A 17,541-nucleotide genomic window follows, 5' to 3' on the forward strand; every position below is an offset into this window, starting at 1 on the left:
TTTTAGTCTAAAAGGATTCATATAGAATCACTATTATTTCTTGCTTAGATATTTGATAAAATTCACCATTGAAGCTATCTGTTCCCAGAGTTTTCTTTGTGTGAAGTTGTTGGGTTTTTTAATTAAACATACAACATCTTATTTCTTTAATTGATTTTCTATTCTTGAATCAGTTTTTTTTTTGCCATAGCACAGATTTTCTCTTTCATTACCAATTTTTCTCCCATGTTCATTGAGTCATTTCTCCCCCAAGAAAAATAGTTTTTTTATGCCTCAGTTGTCAGCAGATTTTTTTATTTTTTATTTTTTATTTTTTTAATTTAATTTTTATTTTATATTGGGGTATAGTTGATTTACAATGTTGTGTTAGTTTCAGGTGTACAGCTAAGTGATTCAGTTATAAATATATATATATCCATTCTTTTTCAGATTCTTTTCCCATATAGGTTATTACAGAATATTGAGTAGAGTTCCCTGTGCTATACAGTAGATCCTTGCTGATTATCTATTTTATTGAATCAGTTTTGATAATTTGTTTTTTTCAAAGAATTTGTCCATTTTATCAAAATTATCTAATTTATTGGCCCAAAGTTGTTACTAGTATTCAGTTATTACAGTATTGTGATTTATAAGAAGAATACATGGTTATTCAGATGTCTCATATATACTTGGTCTTCGTTCATAGTTCCTGGCTCACAGCTCCCTGAACCCTTGGAATTTCCTGAATTTTAAGAGCAATGGGATAATATTTGACTTCTTGCTCTCAGGCTCTTGAAAACACTTTAGGGAAGGTGACTTTTGGATTCCACTCAAGGGTGGGGGCTGGTTGTGGGGAGAACTAGCCATATGATTAGCAGGTTGGAACTTTCAGTTCCACCCCCTGATTTCCAGGGAGGCGAGACAATGTTTTCCAGTATGTTCACATTATTATTTCCTATTGCATATCCTCTTCTTCAGCTTTGGTACTACTTAATCAAGAGACGACATCTATGTCTCCCCTCTTGAAACTGGTCAGGCCTTTGTGGATTTCTTGTCTAATAGAGTATGGATGTTATGATACTGTTATTTCTAAGGCTTGATCATAAAAGGCAATCTGCCTTGTTCTCTCTCATTTATGTGATTCTCTCCCTTGATACCCATCTACCATGCTGTGAGAAAACCCACATCAAATGGAGAAGCTCATAAAAAAAATGAATCAAAACCCAAGTTCTCAGCTAGGCTCCCAGCTGACAAGTATCACCAGCTTGCCACCGTATTAGTGAGCCATCTTGGAAGCAGGTCCTTCACCTCTCAAGTCAAATAGCCATACCCAATGCTGTGTGGAGCCTTCCCTTCTGGGCCCTGCCCAAATTCCAAATTCATAAACAAAATAATGATTATTTTTTGAAGCCACTAAGTTTTGAGGTGGTTTGTTATATACCTATAGGTAGATATTTATGTTTTCTCTTTTTAAATTATTATTTTTTAATTCCATCATCTCTGTCTTTTCTATATCTGTCTTAATTGACTGATTTTTCCTCATTATGGGTCATATTTTTCTGATTCTTTGTAGTAATTTTTGATTAGATGCCGGGTATAGTAAATTTTACCATGTTGAGTGTTGGATTTTGTTTTTTAAAGACGATTAGACTTTGTCCTGGCAGGCAGGTAAGTTCTTAAGAATCAACTTGATCTTTTTGAGGCTTCATTTTAAGTCCCTTTACTGTGGTCTAGAGTACCTTTTACTCTAGGGTGGAAGTCAGCAAACTTTTTGTAATGGAGTAGATAGTAAATATTTTAGGCCTCGCAAACTATGTTTTAAGCTGTGGCAACTGCTCAGCTTTGCTGTTGTCGTGCAAAGGCAGCTATGGACAGTATGTAAGTGAATGCGTGTTGCTTTGCTTCAATATTACTTTTTTTACAGAAATAAGTGGTCAGTCACATTTGCCCTCTGAGCTGTGGTTTGCTGATCCCTGCTCAAGGGCAGCAAGCCTCCAATTTTTTTTGGTTTCAGTACCACTTTAAACTTTTATTGAGGTCTCCAGAGATCTTCTGTTTATTTTTTTATATCCTCTCAGTATTTACCATATTGGAAATTATAGCTGAGGAATTTTAAAGTATCTATATATTCATCTAAAGTTAAATAATTAACCTATTATGTTAACATAAATAACATTTTTAGATGAAAAATAACTGTCTCTTCCAAAACAAAAAATAGTGAGAAGAGTGTTATTGTTTTACTTTTTTTGTGAATCTCTTTAGTGTCTGGCTTCAGAGGAGACAGCTGGAGTCACACATATGCTTCTTCATTAAATCTTTTACAGTATCCCGTGTCAGATCACATCTGGAAAACTCCACTGTATACTCATAAAAGAATGATTCTGAAAAAGGCAAGTAACATCTTAGTGTTATTAGGAAAATAGTTGTGACCTTGTTGATGCCCTGAAAGGATCTTGAAATCCCCTACAGATCCCCCATAGATCCCCAGACCACTCTTTAAGATCACTTCTCTTGGGCAAGATTAGCCTCATGGAATACAAAGGCTTGATCCTTCTGGGATCTCAAATGAATGTCCTAGACATTTGAGGAGCTATTTGGATTCTCCACTTTGGTTATTGGGAACTCTAATGTTTGGTTACTCTGTGCAAGCTCTGGGAATTGTTTGGCTTACTGTTTCTCAGTAATTGTTCTTCCCCCAGCAACTGTTCTTTGCATGTCTTTGTGGAGTTTCACCCTATCTATGCCTGTGTAGATTGGTGTTCAAAGACTCAAGGGGACTCCAGGCAGATTTTTGGAGTTTTTTCTCAGTATAGCTCCTTCCTCAGTTCAGTGAGACTGCAAGATTCTTTTAGGCTTTTCTCTGCCTGCATAGCAGTTGGGAAATTGCCATCAGTCAGAAAGCCCAGTTATTCATAGGGCTCACCTCATTCGTTTCCTTTCTCTCAGGACTTACAGGCCTTTGCGTCTTGTCATTCAGTGTCTGCAGACGATTGTTTCATATATGTTGTCTGGTATTCTAGTTGTTTATGGTGGGAGGGAAAGTCCTGTAGCACAATGTATGTGCTTCCTTCCCACATGCATTGCCACTGGACAAGCAGCATGATTTTCTAAGCAATAGTATTTTTAAAATTTACCACGAGATAAAATTTATAAATAATTTTAAAAGGCTTTATGGAGTAACAGTTTTAACTTTATGGGAGGTCACAGTTTCCTTTGCAAATCTAATGAAACTACATATATAGCATAAGTTATACATATGATTTCTGGGGCTACATAGACCCGAGGGTAAGAAACCATGATGTAGCTCAAATTTAAAGAATTATAAACATCTACATGTTACTGTTAAATGGTGTCAATGACAATGCTGGATAAGCTAAGAACAATTAATTAATAGGAAGGTGATAGTAGTTAAGATCATATGAGGCAGGCAGACACATGCGTAAACTACAACACTGCCCACCTACTAGCTTTGTGACCTTAAGCCAGTTATTAACCTGAGTGTTACTTTTTTTTTTAAATCAGTAAATAGAGGTGATAATAGTTCCTATATCACAAGGTTAAGGAGTCAATGAGATAATACATATAAAGCATTTCTTCTGGGCCAGACACAGAGTATTCACTTATTCACTTGCTATTTCTGCTGTTGCTGTTGTGTTTATAATCATTAGTGTTATTATTATTCTTTGCCTTTCTAACCTAACCCTGGTTATCTTTAGGTTCAGCGACTAAGTTATCCTGAATTTAATAACTTAGAGATGAAATTATTCTGAGCAAAAAGTTTGGTCCTTTAGATTTGCTTTTGTTTAAAAAAAAAAAGAAAGAAATCCTTAAGGGTAACCTTCATGATCTTTGATCTCTCCATGATAAGAAAGACCTTTCACTGCCTGTTTATGGCTGGTACATCAGGGAAAAGATCTTTTGTATGCCCTTCAAAATTTCCCCTTCTTCCTTGCCCTTCCCCTCCTGTCTCCTTCCTGGCGCAGCAGACAGAGAACGATGTCAGTTTGATACCGCTGGCCTCTTTTGAAAATCTGGTAATGGTATTTATCCTGTCAGCAATTCCTGAGTATTTAGTGTTTTACATCTTGATCTGTCTTTATTATTTGAGGAAAAGTCCTTAACTTTCCCCATTCCTTTCTGATGAAAAGCTTGAGCTATAGAAGTTTGGTCCCCTCACTAAGAGCTGTAGATCCCCTGCTGTTTTTATAGACTGACTTTTGACACAGGCTACTTCTGTTCAAGGACCTCCTTATTAAGTGAGTGCCAGTTGATATCAGATCTTAACTTTTAAAGCACGTTTAAGTAGACTTCTTTCTGGTTTTTTTGGTTGATATTTAAATTGTCTATTTTTTCCCCCTAATGACCACAATAATACATACTTATTTTAAAACATTAATCAGAAAATATAGAAATCATAAAGAAGAAAATAAGTTTCACAGCATCAAAATAGTTACTTTTACTATTTTTGTATGATACTATCTAGGCCTTTTTCTATACATATGTAGGTCTATATGACTTTAAAAATTTTTTTGTTTTTCCCAAAATGCGATCCTTTTTTATATTCTGTTTTGTAATCTGCTTTTTTTCCCTACTGTAACTACATATCTATGTGTATCTTAAATAGTTGTGTAGTACTTCATTAAATTGGGTATATTGTAATCTGTTTAATTCGGTATTGAGATGATATTTAGGTTGTTTATAATTTTTCAGTAATTTAACTGCAGAACAATAAAGATTTCTCTTCATCTGCTTTAGAGTAGTTGTGTTATTATTGTCTTTTAATGCATTCTTAGAAGTTGAATTTGTGAGTCAAAGGCTTTGTACCTACTAAATGGCTATGAAAGTACCTTTTTCTAATCAAATTTGGGTATTATCAGTTATTTTCATATTTCCCAATATGATAAAAGACTAATGTCTATGTATGTTTTAATTTCTCTTTCTTTGATTATTGGAGATTGAACATATTTTCATGTTTTCTGGCCACTTGCAGTTTTCTGAGATCAATTTTTGTTATGTATTCTTTGCTTATTTTTCTAAGATATGTATGTTTTAAAAGCAGTAGAATTTTATTTCTTGCATTAAGTAATAAGATTATACTTTCTGTTTCTGTTTTTTTAAACATTTTTCTTTTTGCTAGAATTAATTTCTCACTTAGCTAGTTATTTTCAAGTATTAACATAGGAAATTAAGTAATTAACTACTAACTAGTAAAGAAAAACAAGCTTGTTAGAATAATTTCTTTGTCTAAAATACAAATGAGGAGAACTGAAAACTCTTAATGCTTGTTTGCGGTCTAAGGTACCTATTTTGGCTTAACTGTTTCTTCTTTGCTTACATCTATTTCTTGACCATGTTCTAGGTAAGAGATGTCTGTAAAAGTGTAACATGTGTATCTATTTTTTCACATGTTCTTCATTTTCATCATTGTTAAAATTAAAGAACATGGAAATTATTGATTCAAAACTCATTTTAGCAAACTATATGACTTTTAAAATCAGAAGATAACATGTTTTGGATATAATCTTTCCACATGATAAAAGGCTTGTTGTTTTTACTTTATTGCTTTAGAAGAAAAACAACAGTGAAGACATTATGTATTTATGCGGACTACAAATCTGATGAAAGCTATACTCCAAGCAAGATCTCAGTCAGAGTAGGAAATAATTTTCACAATCTTCAGGAAATTCGGGTATGTCTTTAAAATTTTAAAAAATATTTTGTCCTGTAATGTTTGCTCTTTAGAAGATGGTCACTTTTGACATTAAACAGATTAAAATGTTATTATATAAAAGGAAAATTGTTAATATTTTAGAGAACATATTTTAAATTTTTTATATTTTTAATTTTCTTTTGAATTCTGATTGTCATCTTTATTTTTTTCCCAACATCTTATTATGGAAATTTTCAGACATACAGAAAATCTGAAAGAATTAAGTAGAGAACCCCAACATACTTATATCCTAGATTCTACAGTTGTTAATGTTTTGCTATATTTGCTTTATTATAATCTGTCCATTATCTAATTTTTATGTGCATTTCAAAATAAGTTGCAGATATTTATACATATCACTCCAAATGCTTTAGCATGGTATATGATAACTGGAGTTATTAATATTTGCTTAAGGTTTATTTTTTAAGGTAAAATTTATATAAATTTTGCATAAATCTTAAGTATATTATTGGTGAGTTTTGACAAATGCATACATCTGTGTAACCCCAACTCTTGATAAAATTTAGAACATTTCCATTACCCCAGAAAATTCCCTCATATTCCTTCCCAATCTCCATCTCTATCCTAGCCTTAGAGGTAACTCCTGTTGTGATTTTGTTTAGTCATTCATTCATTCATTCCATAGAGCAGTTTTGCCCGTTCTAGAATATCATATAAATGAAATCATACAGGGTATACTTTTATGTAAGACTTCTTTCACTCAGCCTAATTTTTTTGAGATTCATCTATGTTGTTGCGTGTATCAGTACTTCATTCTTTTTGCTTCCTGAGTTGTAATCCATTGTTTGAATATATCACAATTTATTTATCCTCTGATAACTTTTTGAAGACAGTAAGACAGTGCTTTTGTGACCTGAATTTTATTAATCCCCAAATATTTACATTTCAGAGATATCATCAATGATTTTGAAATGTATACTTGGAAAGTTCTGGCCCTTAGCATTTTTTCTTTTCAGAAAATCATTGAGCTCAAATAATCATTAAAATCTTTTAAATTAGGTGGTTCTGAGAGATCTGGGAAGGATGTGTGATTTTTGAAAGACTTCCAGTTACTTTGTGGCCTGGACTCTTATTTGACTTAGTGTTTATATTTAGATCCTATCTCTAGGATCTAAATATTTGTATTTCTTCCCTGAGTTAGTGATAAAATGCATAATAAAAATCACATATACTTTCATTGCTTTCTCATTAAGTGCAGTGTTGTTCTCTTGTGAAATCTGCTTATGTGTGAACATATAATGAGTAAGGACATAGTCCACAAGTACTTTTTGTTGTTTGTTTTTTTGTCCTTCTTTGAGGTAAGTTCATCACTTCTTGAGAGGATTAGCTGGTTTTCTTCCAGTTATCTTCCTTTACTTTTAAAGAATAATCCTATAAATTTTCTTGAGAACTAATCTGGTTTTGAAAAATTGTCATAAATAAGATTATCTTCTTCTAGTTTAAAAACATTTCTTATTTTGTCTGACAGACTATACTGGTTAATATGTTCTTCCCATGCTTGAATAAATTCATAAATAGATCAGCTCTTAATTTTCTTTAAATTGTTTTTCATTTTTCACTTGTTTCATTCAGAATCTTTTAAATTCTTTTTATTATCATAATCATATTGGACCAGTTGCTAGACCTTCTTTTAGTCATGTATTTGATACATTTAATTAGTGCTTAGTGCTTAAAGACCTGAGATATTTACTTCTTATACTTTAATTGGTAAACATTTTATATTTATCACATGATTGAGTCACTCATATTGAGAAGCTTTTAGGGAGCAGAGTCAGCTTGTTTTGGTTTACAACTAAAGATGTGTCATATACTTCTCCAGACAGGTTGAAATATGTGAAACACTAGAAATAAAAGGTTTTGTTGCAAGATATGTGTGGTATATATTTGTAATGTCCACTAGATGTCACTATTGTCCTGTAATTGCTGGTCTCATAAGCTTAGTGATAAGTTCAAGACCTTAAGTAGTCTTAGTTGTACTAGTTTTTCCTAGAGTATATATATTTAAAAATTCTTTAATTCATTTTGGGAACTATACATCTTCATATCTGATCTAGGTTTAGATCAGATTTATGTATTAAATTTACGTATTAAATATATGTTTGTATTTTGTAAATTAGAGAAACTTTAAATATTTGGACCATTGTAGAATACTTTTAATCTAGTCTTTGCTTCTATTATATCATTTAAGTCATGAAACATTAGTCATATAGAATAAGGGCTCTTTTAAATAGTCTCTTAATTTTATTCTAAGTGTGTAGTGACCGCATAGCCTCATGAGACCAGTAATACTAAATATTACCAGGTGATAATGTAAGTTGTTTTCCTGAAAAACTTAATGAACCTACTGCTTTTCTGCCACAGTTCTCACTAAGGAACCATAATTTTTGGATTTTGCTTTAAAATATTAGTGCCGCCTTTGCAGCTCATGGTATAAAGAATACTTTTATCTTTAATTATACATCTTTATATGTGATTTACTCTGTGTACCATTTTTCTTTTATAAGTTTAAGAAATTAAGAATCTGATAGCACTTTGTTTTTTAAGGAAAGATAAGCAGATCATGAGTTTATTTTCTAACATTATTCTCCTATAACATCTAAATTGTTACTCTAGAAAAGTCTTTGCTTTTTCTAACTTACATACTAAGACGAGAGATTAAAATAGTGTGAACTTCTATGAGGTTTTTAGGACCATCATTTTATTAGTTATAGGCCTGATTGACTGAGTGGAAAATCCAACGAAATCTTTTTATATTTTTCCATGGATGCTTGCCCACTGGAGGGTGTAGTGTGTACTGGAGTGTTTTAATAGGTTTTCCCTTTTTACTAGAAATTATGGATTTGTTTACTTGAAACACTCTAAAACCTACTTTCTTTAACTTTATTATTGATTTGAAATAGCAACTGTTAAAAAATTATAGTTCAGGGTGAGGAAAGCTAATAGGTTACCCTATTTATTCAAAAATTATTGGTTTTCTATCATATGTTTCCCTTCATCTCAGTTATGAAACATGATATTATATCTAGATCTTTGTTACCTCTGTTGAAAAATCTCTACAAAAAGATCAGGCCCTTCCTTTACTATTCTAGAATGCATATTTTAACCTTTATACCTGAGGAGGGACTTAAAACTAAAACAGAAATGAAGTTTAGACTTTTCTGCCTAATGGATGCAAGATACCAACACTGGGTTTGGCCAATTAGAACATTTTTGGCACCAGAGTTGAATTTATTTACGCTGTTCATTCTACTTTCTTGTTTTCAAAATTATCTATCCTATGCAAATTGGAAACCAACAACCTAAGAACGTTTTTGAAGATGTTTATAATTTATTGCTTCTGCACAAGAGACTATTTCTATATGGAAGTGAGAATTTAGCATTTCAGAGTCTGTGTCATTATCTTTTCAAAATATTTCATCTCAGTTGTGTTATTTTTATGCCAGAAATAATGTTCATGTTGTCCAGGAAGTTATTTTGGAGATGTTTTCGAATAAAGACATAGTTGCTTTTTAAATGTTTAAATCATTTGTATTTTAGCATTATGTTTTGGTTTGATGTTGTTCTTTTCCTTTGCTCTCAGAAGGGAAAATATGTGTGAAGGAAATTTTTTGTTGTCTAGAGTGAGGAACCAAAAGAATACTATATATTAAATGTGCCCATTTTAACATTTTAGAATACATCTCCAGCTAAAATCCGAGAAAACTTAAAGTCCTTTTTAATTTTCTAACTAGTTATTTCTCTTTTAAAAAACTGTTGTAGAAATTTTTATTCTTAAATATAAAACCAAAATCATTTATTAGACATATAGTGACAGCTCTCAAAATTATTTCTATACAGTTTATGAAAAACAACTTGGTAACTTAAGGTTAAGCAGATGTTTTCAGCATATGTGAAAGTTGTCCTTTGGTTCATTGTTAGCATTTTGCTTCTAAAATTTGTAGCCACAAAAGGATAAAATATTGATGGAGCACAAGATTGAGCACTGAAGTGAATATTAAGCCTTGTTTTTGTCTTCAGATAATCAAGCTGTTACCAAGTGATTCTTTTTTTTTTAAGAGGAGGCTTGAAACAAGTCTTCAATGTTAAGAGAGCTGTAATGATATTTTCCTTTTCTTCCATGTGGGTGAGCATTTTGGCTCTCTACCTTGTGTCTTAAATCAGTAGTGTGGCTATGGGAGTCCATATATGGTACTTTGACAGAAGTGGTTAATAAGTCAGCTCTTCTGTTAAAATAACATTTACTATTATAATTTGCGTTCCATTAATGTGTGTGGTAGAGTAAGGAGATGCAGACAAACGCTCTGACTCTCTCCATTGATCTTAAAATCTACTTATATTTACTTTCTTATGAGGGGCCTATTTTAAACAACTTGTTATAAAGTAGAATGATTTAGGCAGTATCTACAAACATAAATTGGTTTGATAAGACAGAGTGTTTAATTTATTGAGCCTTTGGAAAAAATAGTTTTTATTGAATTTAGCCAATTTAAAAGAAAATATTTTTAAAAATTAATTTTTATAACTAACTTTAGGACATCTTTGAAATGAATGTAGAATGCTTTGGTGAGGTACACATAATTTTTAGGCTGGAAATATTGTCTCTTATCCCTCTCTAAGAGTAACATATGCAATTTAAAAAAATATTCGTAATTATAAACATTACTTATTTCTAAAATGGAGTTGAGGTATCTATGCATTTGGGGTACATTTTCTCTTGAAACTAAAATATGTTACACAGTAGAGTATCATATATATTTTTAAGAGAGAAAAACATTCTTGTATCTCTTGATTTTTGTTTGACCATCAACTTAGACTATAGATTTTTTTGACAAGCCTGGCATTCCTATATAAGACAGATTCATGCTTTGTTCAGTAAATATTTATTTAGGGGCTGCTAAGTACCAGGCACTGTGTTAGATACTAGGGATACAGCAGAGATAGGCATGGTTTCTGCCCTTAAGCACTTCGTAGTCTGGTGGAAGAGACAGGCAAATAACTCAACAATTACAATATAGTCTAGTAAATACATGCAGGGGGTATGGGAACACAATGGACTATTAGGAATATTAGTTAAAATTTTTTTTTCTAAAAGAGGTGGTGGTTCAACTGAATCTGAAGGATAGATGTAAAGCCTACTCAGGTGGAGAATAAAGTGGAGGTGTTCTAAAAGGGGGCACGGTGAACATAAAGGTATGGGAGCATGAGGGCCTGGCATAATGGCAGAACTGCCAGTAATGTCGTGTGCTTGGAAGCTGGGTAGGTGTGAGGAAGCCGCAAGAAAGACTGGAGAAGTGTTTATTCATTCAACACATTTACCGTGATGGTAATATGGCCTCTGTACATAAGGAATATACATTCTTGTAGGGAATAAATATATAATTGTTCCATTGAATATATATAGGCGAAAGTCAGATTGTGCTTGCCATCAGGATTCTAGGGAGTTTAGACTTTAAATGAGGAAACATTGATCAAGTTAAATCTTGGGAATGATGGGGCTGGAGCAGTGTAAAGACCAGGTATGTAGTGTCCAGGTGCAAATTATGAGGCTTTAACTAAGGTGATGGCAGTTGGGTTCAAGAGGAAGGGATGTGTTTGGAGTAGAATCAAAAGGACTTGTGACTGATTGCTACCTGGGGTTTACTGGGAGTGCGGGCAGGTGGTTCAAGTAGGTAGGAGGGGGCATCTAGACTTCTTCTCATGTCTGGCAACTGGTTGGATGTTGCGATTAATCAGAAATGGAATGCAGAGTTAAGAAACACTGGGGGTAGGGATAGAGAGAAAGTTTAAGCTAATGAGATTTATTTTTGCCACTGACTTCTGGTATCTTTTCAGATGGAGGGACTTTACAGTGGGTAGTCAAGTATATGGATCTGAACCTGAGGAAAGAAGTCTAGGTTAGAGGTGTAGATTTGGGAATCATCCATGTGTAAGTAGAAGCTCTGGTGTGAGTTTTGATTTCATTCAGGGAGTGTGTATAGTTGGAAAGAAGAGTACCAGGGCTGGAACTGTGGAAATGCCAATATTCAAGGATAGAAAAAGATCATCCAATGAAAAAAGCTGAGAGGAACTGCCAGAGATGAGGAAAAAAAATCAAGAGAATATGATGTCACAGAAGCTGATAATGGTCAGGAATCCAGTTAGATAGGGACTGAAAAGTTTCCTTCCTAAGCCTGTGTGACGTGTTGTAATAGGCAATTTATTTAATGCAGTTCTGAACTAAGACAGTTCTTGCAAGTAGTTTAATCACTCTTTGGAGTGATAGTTTCTAAATTTATAGATTTGAGACTAATTAAGTTATTTGCTTTCATAGCAAGAATTCCAACTTTTCCTATCATACTATTTGTGCCAAGTAAGAAGATTCTGATGGGTATTCTTGTTTTGTTTCATAATTCTTTGTATTGGAAGGTTTTGTACTGCTGATGCATACTTAAAGGGAACTATGAAATTGATGAGGTTCCTTTCAAGAGCATTGCGCTGTATGGTTGCTCTTTTCAGGTGTTCTTTCACAGCAGTTATGGAAGAACTGCACCTTTTTTTTTGTTGTTGTTGTTTTGGGGGTTTTTTTGGGCAGAGTGACAGTAGTAACAGCCAAGGGCAAAGAAAACAAACAAACAATTAGAAAACCCTTTATTAACCCTATGGCAGGATGTAGTACAATAGAAATAGGTACTTTACTTACAAATGTGAAAATGAGATGGATCATCAACCCCTGTTATATAAGGAAAGCCTACTTAGTATGACCAGCCAAACAGGCCACGGTTGGGCATCTGGCTGAGAACCTAGCACAGTTTGGAAACAGTAGGCATTTAATAAAAAGTTGTCAAATAAATATACCAGTGGTCAGTCCATAGGCTTGTCACTGACCCTTGCTTGTGTAGTTTGCTTCAAAAGGATTATCGGAATAAATCTGATCGATTCCTTCTCTCAGAAAATTTTTTTTTTAATTTTAATTGTGATAAAAAAAGAAGATAAGATTTACTGTCTTAACATTTTTTTTTTAACATCTTTATTGAAGTATAATTGCTTTACAATGGTGTGCTAGCTTCTGCTTTACAACAAAGTGAATCAGTTACACATATACATATGTTGCCATATCTCTTCCCTCTTGCATCTCCCTCCCTCCCACCCTCCCTATCCCACCCTCCCTATCCCACCCCTCTAGGTGGTCACAAAGCACCGAGCTGATCTCCCTGTGCTATGCGGCTGCTTCCCACTAGTTATCTATTTTACATTTGGTAGTGTATATATGTCCATGACACTCTCTCACCCTGTCACATCTCACCCCTCCCCCTCCCCATATCCTCAAGTCCATTCTCTAGTAGGTCTGTGTCTTTATTCCCATCTTGCCACTAGGTTCTTCATGACCTCTTTTTTTTTTTTTCCCTTAGATTCCATATATATGTGTTAGCATACTGTATTTGTTTTTCTCTTTCTGACTTACTTCACTCTGTATGACAGACTCTAACTCCATCCACCTCATTACAAACACCTCCATTTCATTTCTTTTTATGGCTGAGTAATATTCCATTGTATATATGTGCCACATCTTCTTTATCCATTCATCCGATGATGGACACCTAGGTTGCTTCCATGTCCTGGCTATTGTAAACAGAGCTGCAATGAATATTTTGGTACATGACTCTTTCTGAATTATGGTTTTCTCAGGGTATATGCCCAGTAGTGGGATTGCTGGGTCATATGGTAGTTCTATTTTTAGTTTTTTAAGAAACCTCCATACTGTTCTCCATAGTGGCTGTATCAATTTACATTCCCACCAACAGTGCAAGAGTGTTCCCTTTTCTCCACACCCTCTCCAGCATTTATTGTTTCTAGATTTTTTGATGATGGCCATTCTGACCGGTGTGAGATGATACCTCATTGTAGTTTTGATTTGCATTTCTCTAATGATTAAAGATGTTGAGCATTCTTTCATGTGTCTGTTGGCAATCTGTATCTCTTCTTTGGAGAAATGTCTATTTAGGTCTTCTGCCCATTTTTGGATTGGGTTGTTTGTTTTTTTGTTATTGAGCTGCATGAGCTGCTTGTAAATCTTGGAGATTAATCCTTTGTCCGTTGCTTCATTTGCAAATATTTTCTCCCATTCTGAGGGTTGTCTTTTGGTCTTGTTTATGGTTTCCTTTGCTGTGCAAAAGCTTTTAAGTTTCATTAGGTCCCATTTGTTTATTTGTGTTTTTATTTCCATTTCTCTAGGACCTGGGTCAAAAAGGATCTTGCTGTGACTTATGACATACAGTGTTCTGCCTATGTTTTCCTCTAAGAGTTTGATAGTGTCTGGCCTTACACTTAGGTCTTTAATCCATTTTGAGTTTATTTTTGTGTATGGTGTTAGGGAGTGTTCTAATTTCATACTTTTACATGTACCTGTCCAATTTTCCCAGCACCACTTATTGAAGAGACTGTCTTTTCTCCACTGTATCTGCTTGCCTCCTTTATCAAAGATAAGGTGACCATATGTGCGTGGGCTTATCTCTGGGCTTTCTATCCTGTTCCATTGATCTATATTTCTGTTTTTGTGCCAGTACCAAACTGTCTTGATTACTGTAGCTTTGTAATATAGTCTGAAGTCAGGGAGCCTGATTCCTCCAGCTCCATTTTTCGTTCTCAAGATTGCTTTGGCTATTCGGGATCTTTTGTGTTTCCATACAAATTGTGAAATTTTTTGTTCTAGTTCTGTGAAAAATGCCAGTGGTAGTTTGATAGGGATTGCATTGAATCTGTAGATTGCTTTGGGTAGCAGAGTCATTTTCACAATGTTTATTCTTCCAATCCAAGAACATGGTATATCTCTCCATCTATTTGTATCATCTTTAATTTCTTTCATCAGTGTCCTATAATTTTCTGCATACAGGTCTTTTGTCTCCTTAGGTAGGTTTATTCCTAGGTATTTTATTCTTTTTGTTGCAATGGTAAACGGGAGTGTTTTCTTAATTTCACTTTCAGATTTTTCATCATTAGTATACAGGAATGCAAGAGATTTCTGTGCATTAATTTTGTATCCTGCTACTTTACCAAATTCATTGATTAGCTCTAGTAGTTTTCTGGTAGCATCTTTTGGATTCTCTATGTATAGTATCATGTCATCTGCAAACAGTGACAGCTTTACTTCTTCTTTTCCGATTTGGATTCCTTTTATTTCTTTTTCGTCTCTGATTGCTGTGGCTAACACTTCCAAAACTATGTTGAATAATAGTGGTGAGAGTGGGCAACCTTGTCTTGTTCCTGATCTTAGTGGAAATGGTTTCAGTTTTTCACCATTGAGGACAATGTTGGCTGTGGGTTTGTCATATACGGCCTTTATTATGTTGAGGAAAGTTCCCTCTATGCCTACTTTCTGCAGGACTTTTATCATAAATGGGTGTTGAATTTTGTCGAAGGCTTTCTCTGCATCTATTGAGATGATCATATGGTTTTTCTCCTTCAATTTGTTAATATGATGTATCACGTTGATTGATTTGCGTATATTGAAGAATCCTTGCATTCCTGGAATAAACCCCACTTGATCATGGTGTATGATCCTTTTAATGTGCTGTTGGATTCTGTTTGCTAGTATTTTGTTGAGGATTTTTGCATCTATGTTCATCCGTGATATTGGCCTGTAGTTTTCTTTCTTTGTGACATCTTTGCCTGGTTTTGGTATCAGGGTGATAGTGGCCTCGTAGAATGAGTTGGGGAGTGTTCCTCCCTCTGCAATATTTTGGAAGAGTTTGAGAAGGATAGGTGTTAGCTCTTCTCTAAATGTTTGATAGAATTCGCCTGTGAAGCCGTCTGGTCCTGGGCTTTTGTGTGTTGGAAGATTTTTAATCACAGTTTCAATTTCAGTGCTTGTGATTGGTCTGTTCATATTTTCTATTTCTTCCTGGTTCAGTCTCGGCAGGTTGTGCATTTAGTAATCTCTTATGATCGTTTGTATTTCTGCAGTGTCAGTGGTTACTTCTCCTTTTTCATTTCTAATTCTATTAATTTGAGTCTTCTCCTTTTTTCTCTTGATGAGTCTGGCTAATGGTTTATCAATTTTGTTTATCTTCTCAAAGAACCAGCTTTTAGTTTCATTGATTTTTGCTATTGTTTCCTTCATTTCTTTTTCATTTATTTCTGATCTGATCTTTATGATTTCTTTCCTTCTGCTAGCTTTGGGGTTTTTTTGTTCTTCTTTCTCTAATTGCTTTAGGTGCAAGGTTAGGTTGTTTATTCGAGATGTTTCCTGTTTCTTGATGTAGGCTTGTATTGCTATAAACTTCCCTCTTAGAACTGCTTTTGCTGCATCCCATAGGTTTTGGATCGTCGTGTCTCCATTGTCATTTGTTTCTAGGTATTTTTTGATTTCCCCTTTGATTTCTTCAGTGATCACTTCGTTATTAAGTAGTGTATTGTGTAGCCTCCATGTGTTTGTATTTTTTACAGATCTTTTCCTGTAATTGATATCTAGTCTCATAGCGTTGTGGTCGGAAAAGATACTTGATACGATTTCAATTTTTTTAAATTTACCAAGGCTTGATTTGTGACCCAAGATATGATCTATCCTGGAGAATGTTCCATGAGCACTTGAGAAAAATGTGTATTCTGTTGTTTTTGGGTGGAATGTCCTATAAATATCAATTAAGTCCATCTTGTTTAATGTATCATTTAAAGCTTGTGTTTCCTTATTTATTTTCATTTTGGATGATCTGTCCATTGGTGAAAGTGGGGTGTTAAAGTCCCCTACTATGATTGTGTTACTGTCGATTTCCCCTTTTATGGCTGTTAGTATTTGCCTTATGTATTGAGGTGCTCCTATGTTGGGTGCATAAATATTTACAATTGTTATACCTTCCTCTTGGATCGATCCCTTGATCATTATATAGTGTCCGTCTTTGTCTCTTGTAATTGTCTTTATTTTAAAGTCTATTTTGTCTGATATGAGAATTGCTACTCCAGCTTTCTTTTGATTTCCATTTGCATGGAATATCTTTTTCCATCCCCTCACTTTCAGTCTGTATGTGTCTCTAGGTCTGAAGTGGGTCTCTTGTAGACAGCATATATATGGGTCTTGTTTTTGTATCCATTCAGCCAGTCTGTGTCTTTTGGTGGGAGCATTTAATCCATTTACATTTAAGGTAATTATCGATATGTATGTTCCTATTCCCATTTTCTTAAATGTTTTGGGTTTGTTATTGTAGGTGTTTTCCTTCTCTTGTGTTTCTTGCCTAGAGAAGTTCCTTTAGCATTTGTTGTAAAGCTGGTTTGGTGGTGCTGAACTCTCTCAGCTTTTGCTTGTCTGTAAAGGTTTTAATTTCTCCATCAAATCTGAATGAGATCCTTGCTGGGTAGAGTAATCTTGGTTGTAGGTTTTTCTCCTTCATCACTTTAAGTATATCCTGCCACTCCCTTCTGGCTTGCAGCGTTTCTGCTGAAAGATCAGCTGTTAACCTTATGGGGATGCCCTTGTGTGTTATCTGTTGTTTTTCCCTTGCTGCTTTTAATATGTTTTCTTTATATTTAATTTTTGATAGTTTGATTAATATGTGTCTTGGTGTGTTTCTCCTTGGATTTATCCTGTATGGGACTCTCTGTGCTTCCAGGACTTGATTAACTATTTCCTTTCCCATATTGGGGAATTTTTCAACTATAATCTCTTCAAATATTTTCTCAGTCCCTTTCTTTTTCTCTTCTTCTTCTGGGACCCCTATAATTCGAATGTTGGTGCGTTTAATGTTGTCCCAGAGGTCTCTGAGACTGTCCTCAGTTCTTTTCATTCTTTTTTCTTTATTCTGGTCTGCAGTAGTTATTTCCACCATTTTATCTTCCAGGTCACTTATCCGTTCTTCTGCCTC

General features: G+C 34.2%; 1 protein-coding gene across 1 annotated transcript in view; it reads left to right on the forward strand.

Annotated features, from left to right (window-relative positions):
• ANAPC10 (anaphase promoting complex subunit 10) overlaps positions 1 to 17,541 on the forward strand; it is an 81,084-nt gene that overhangs the window by 22,568 nt on the left and 40,975 nt on the right. The window contains exon 4 of the mRNA XM_061191631.1: positions 5,548 to 5,668. Coding sequence (XP_061047614.1) covers positions 5,548 to 5,668 — 121 coding nt within the window. The remainder of the gene's footprint in view (positions 1 to 5,547; positions 5,669 to 17,541) is intronic.

The sequence above is a fragment of the Eubalaena glacialis genome, chromosome 5, assembly GCF_028564815.1.
Source record: "Eubalaena glacialis isolate mEubGla1 chromosome 5, mEubGla1.1.hap2.+ XY, whole genome shotgun sequence".
NCBI lineage: Eukaryota > Metazoa > Chordata > Mammalia > Artiodactyla > Balaenidae > Eubalaena > Eubalaena glacialis.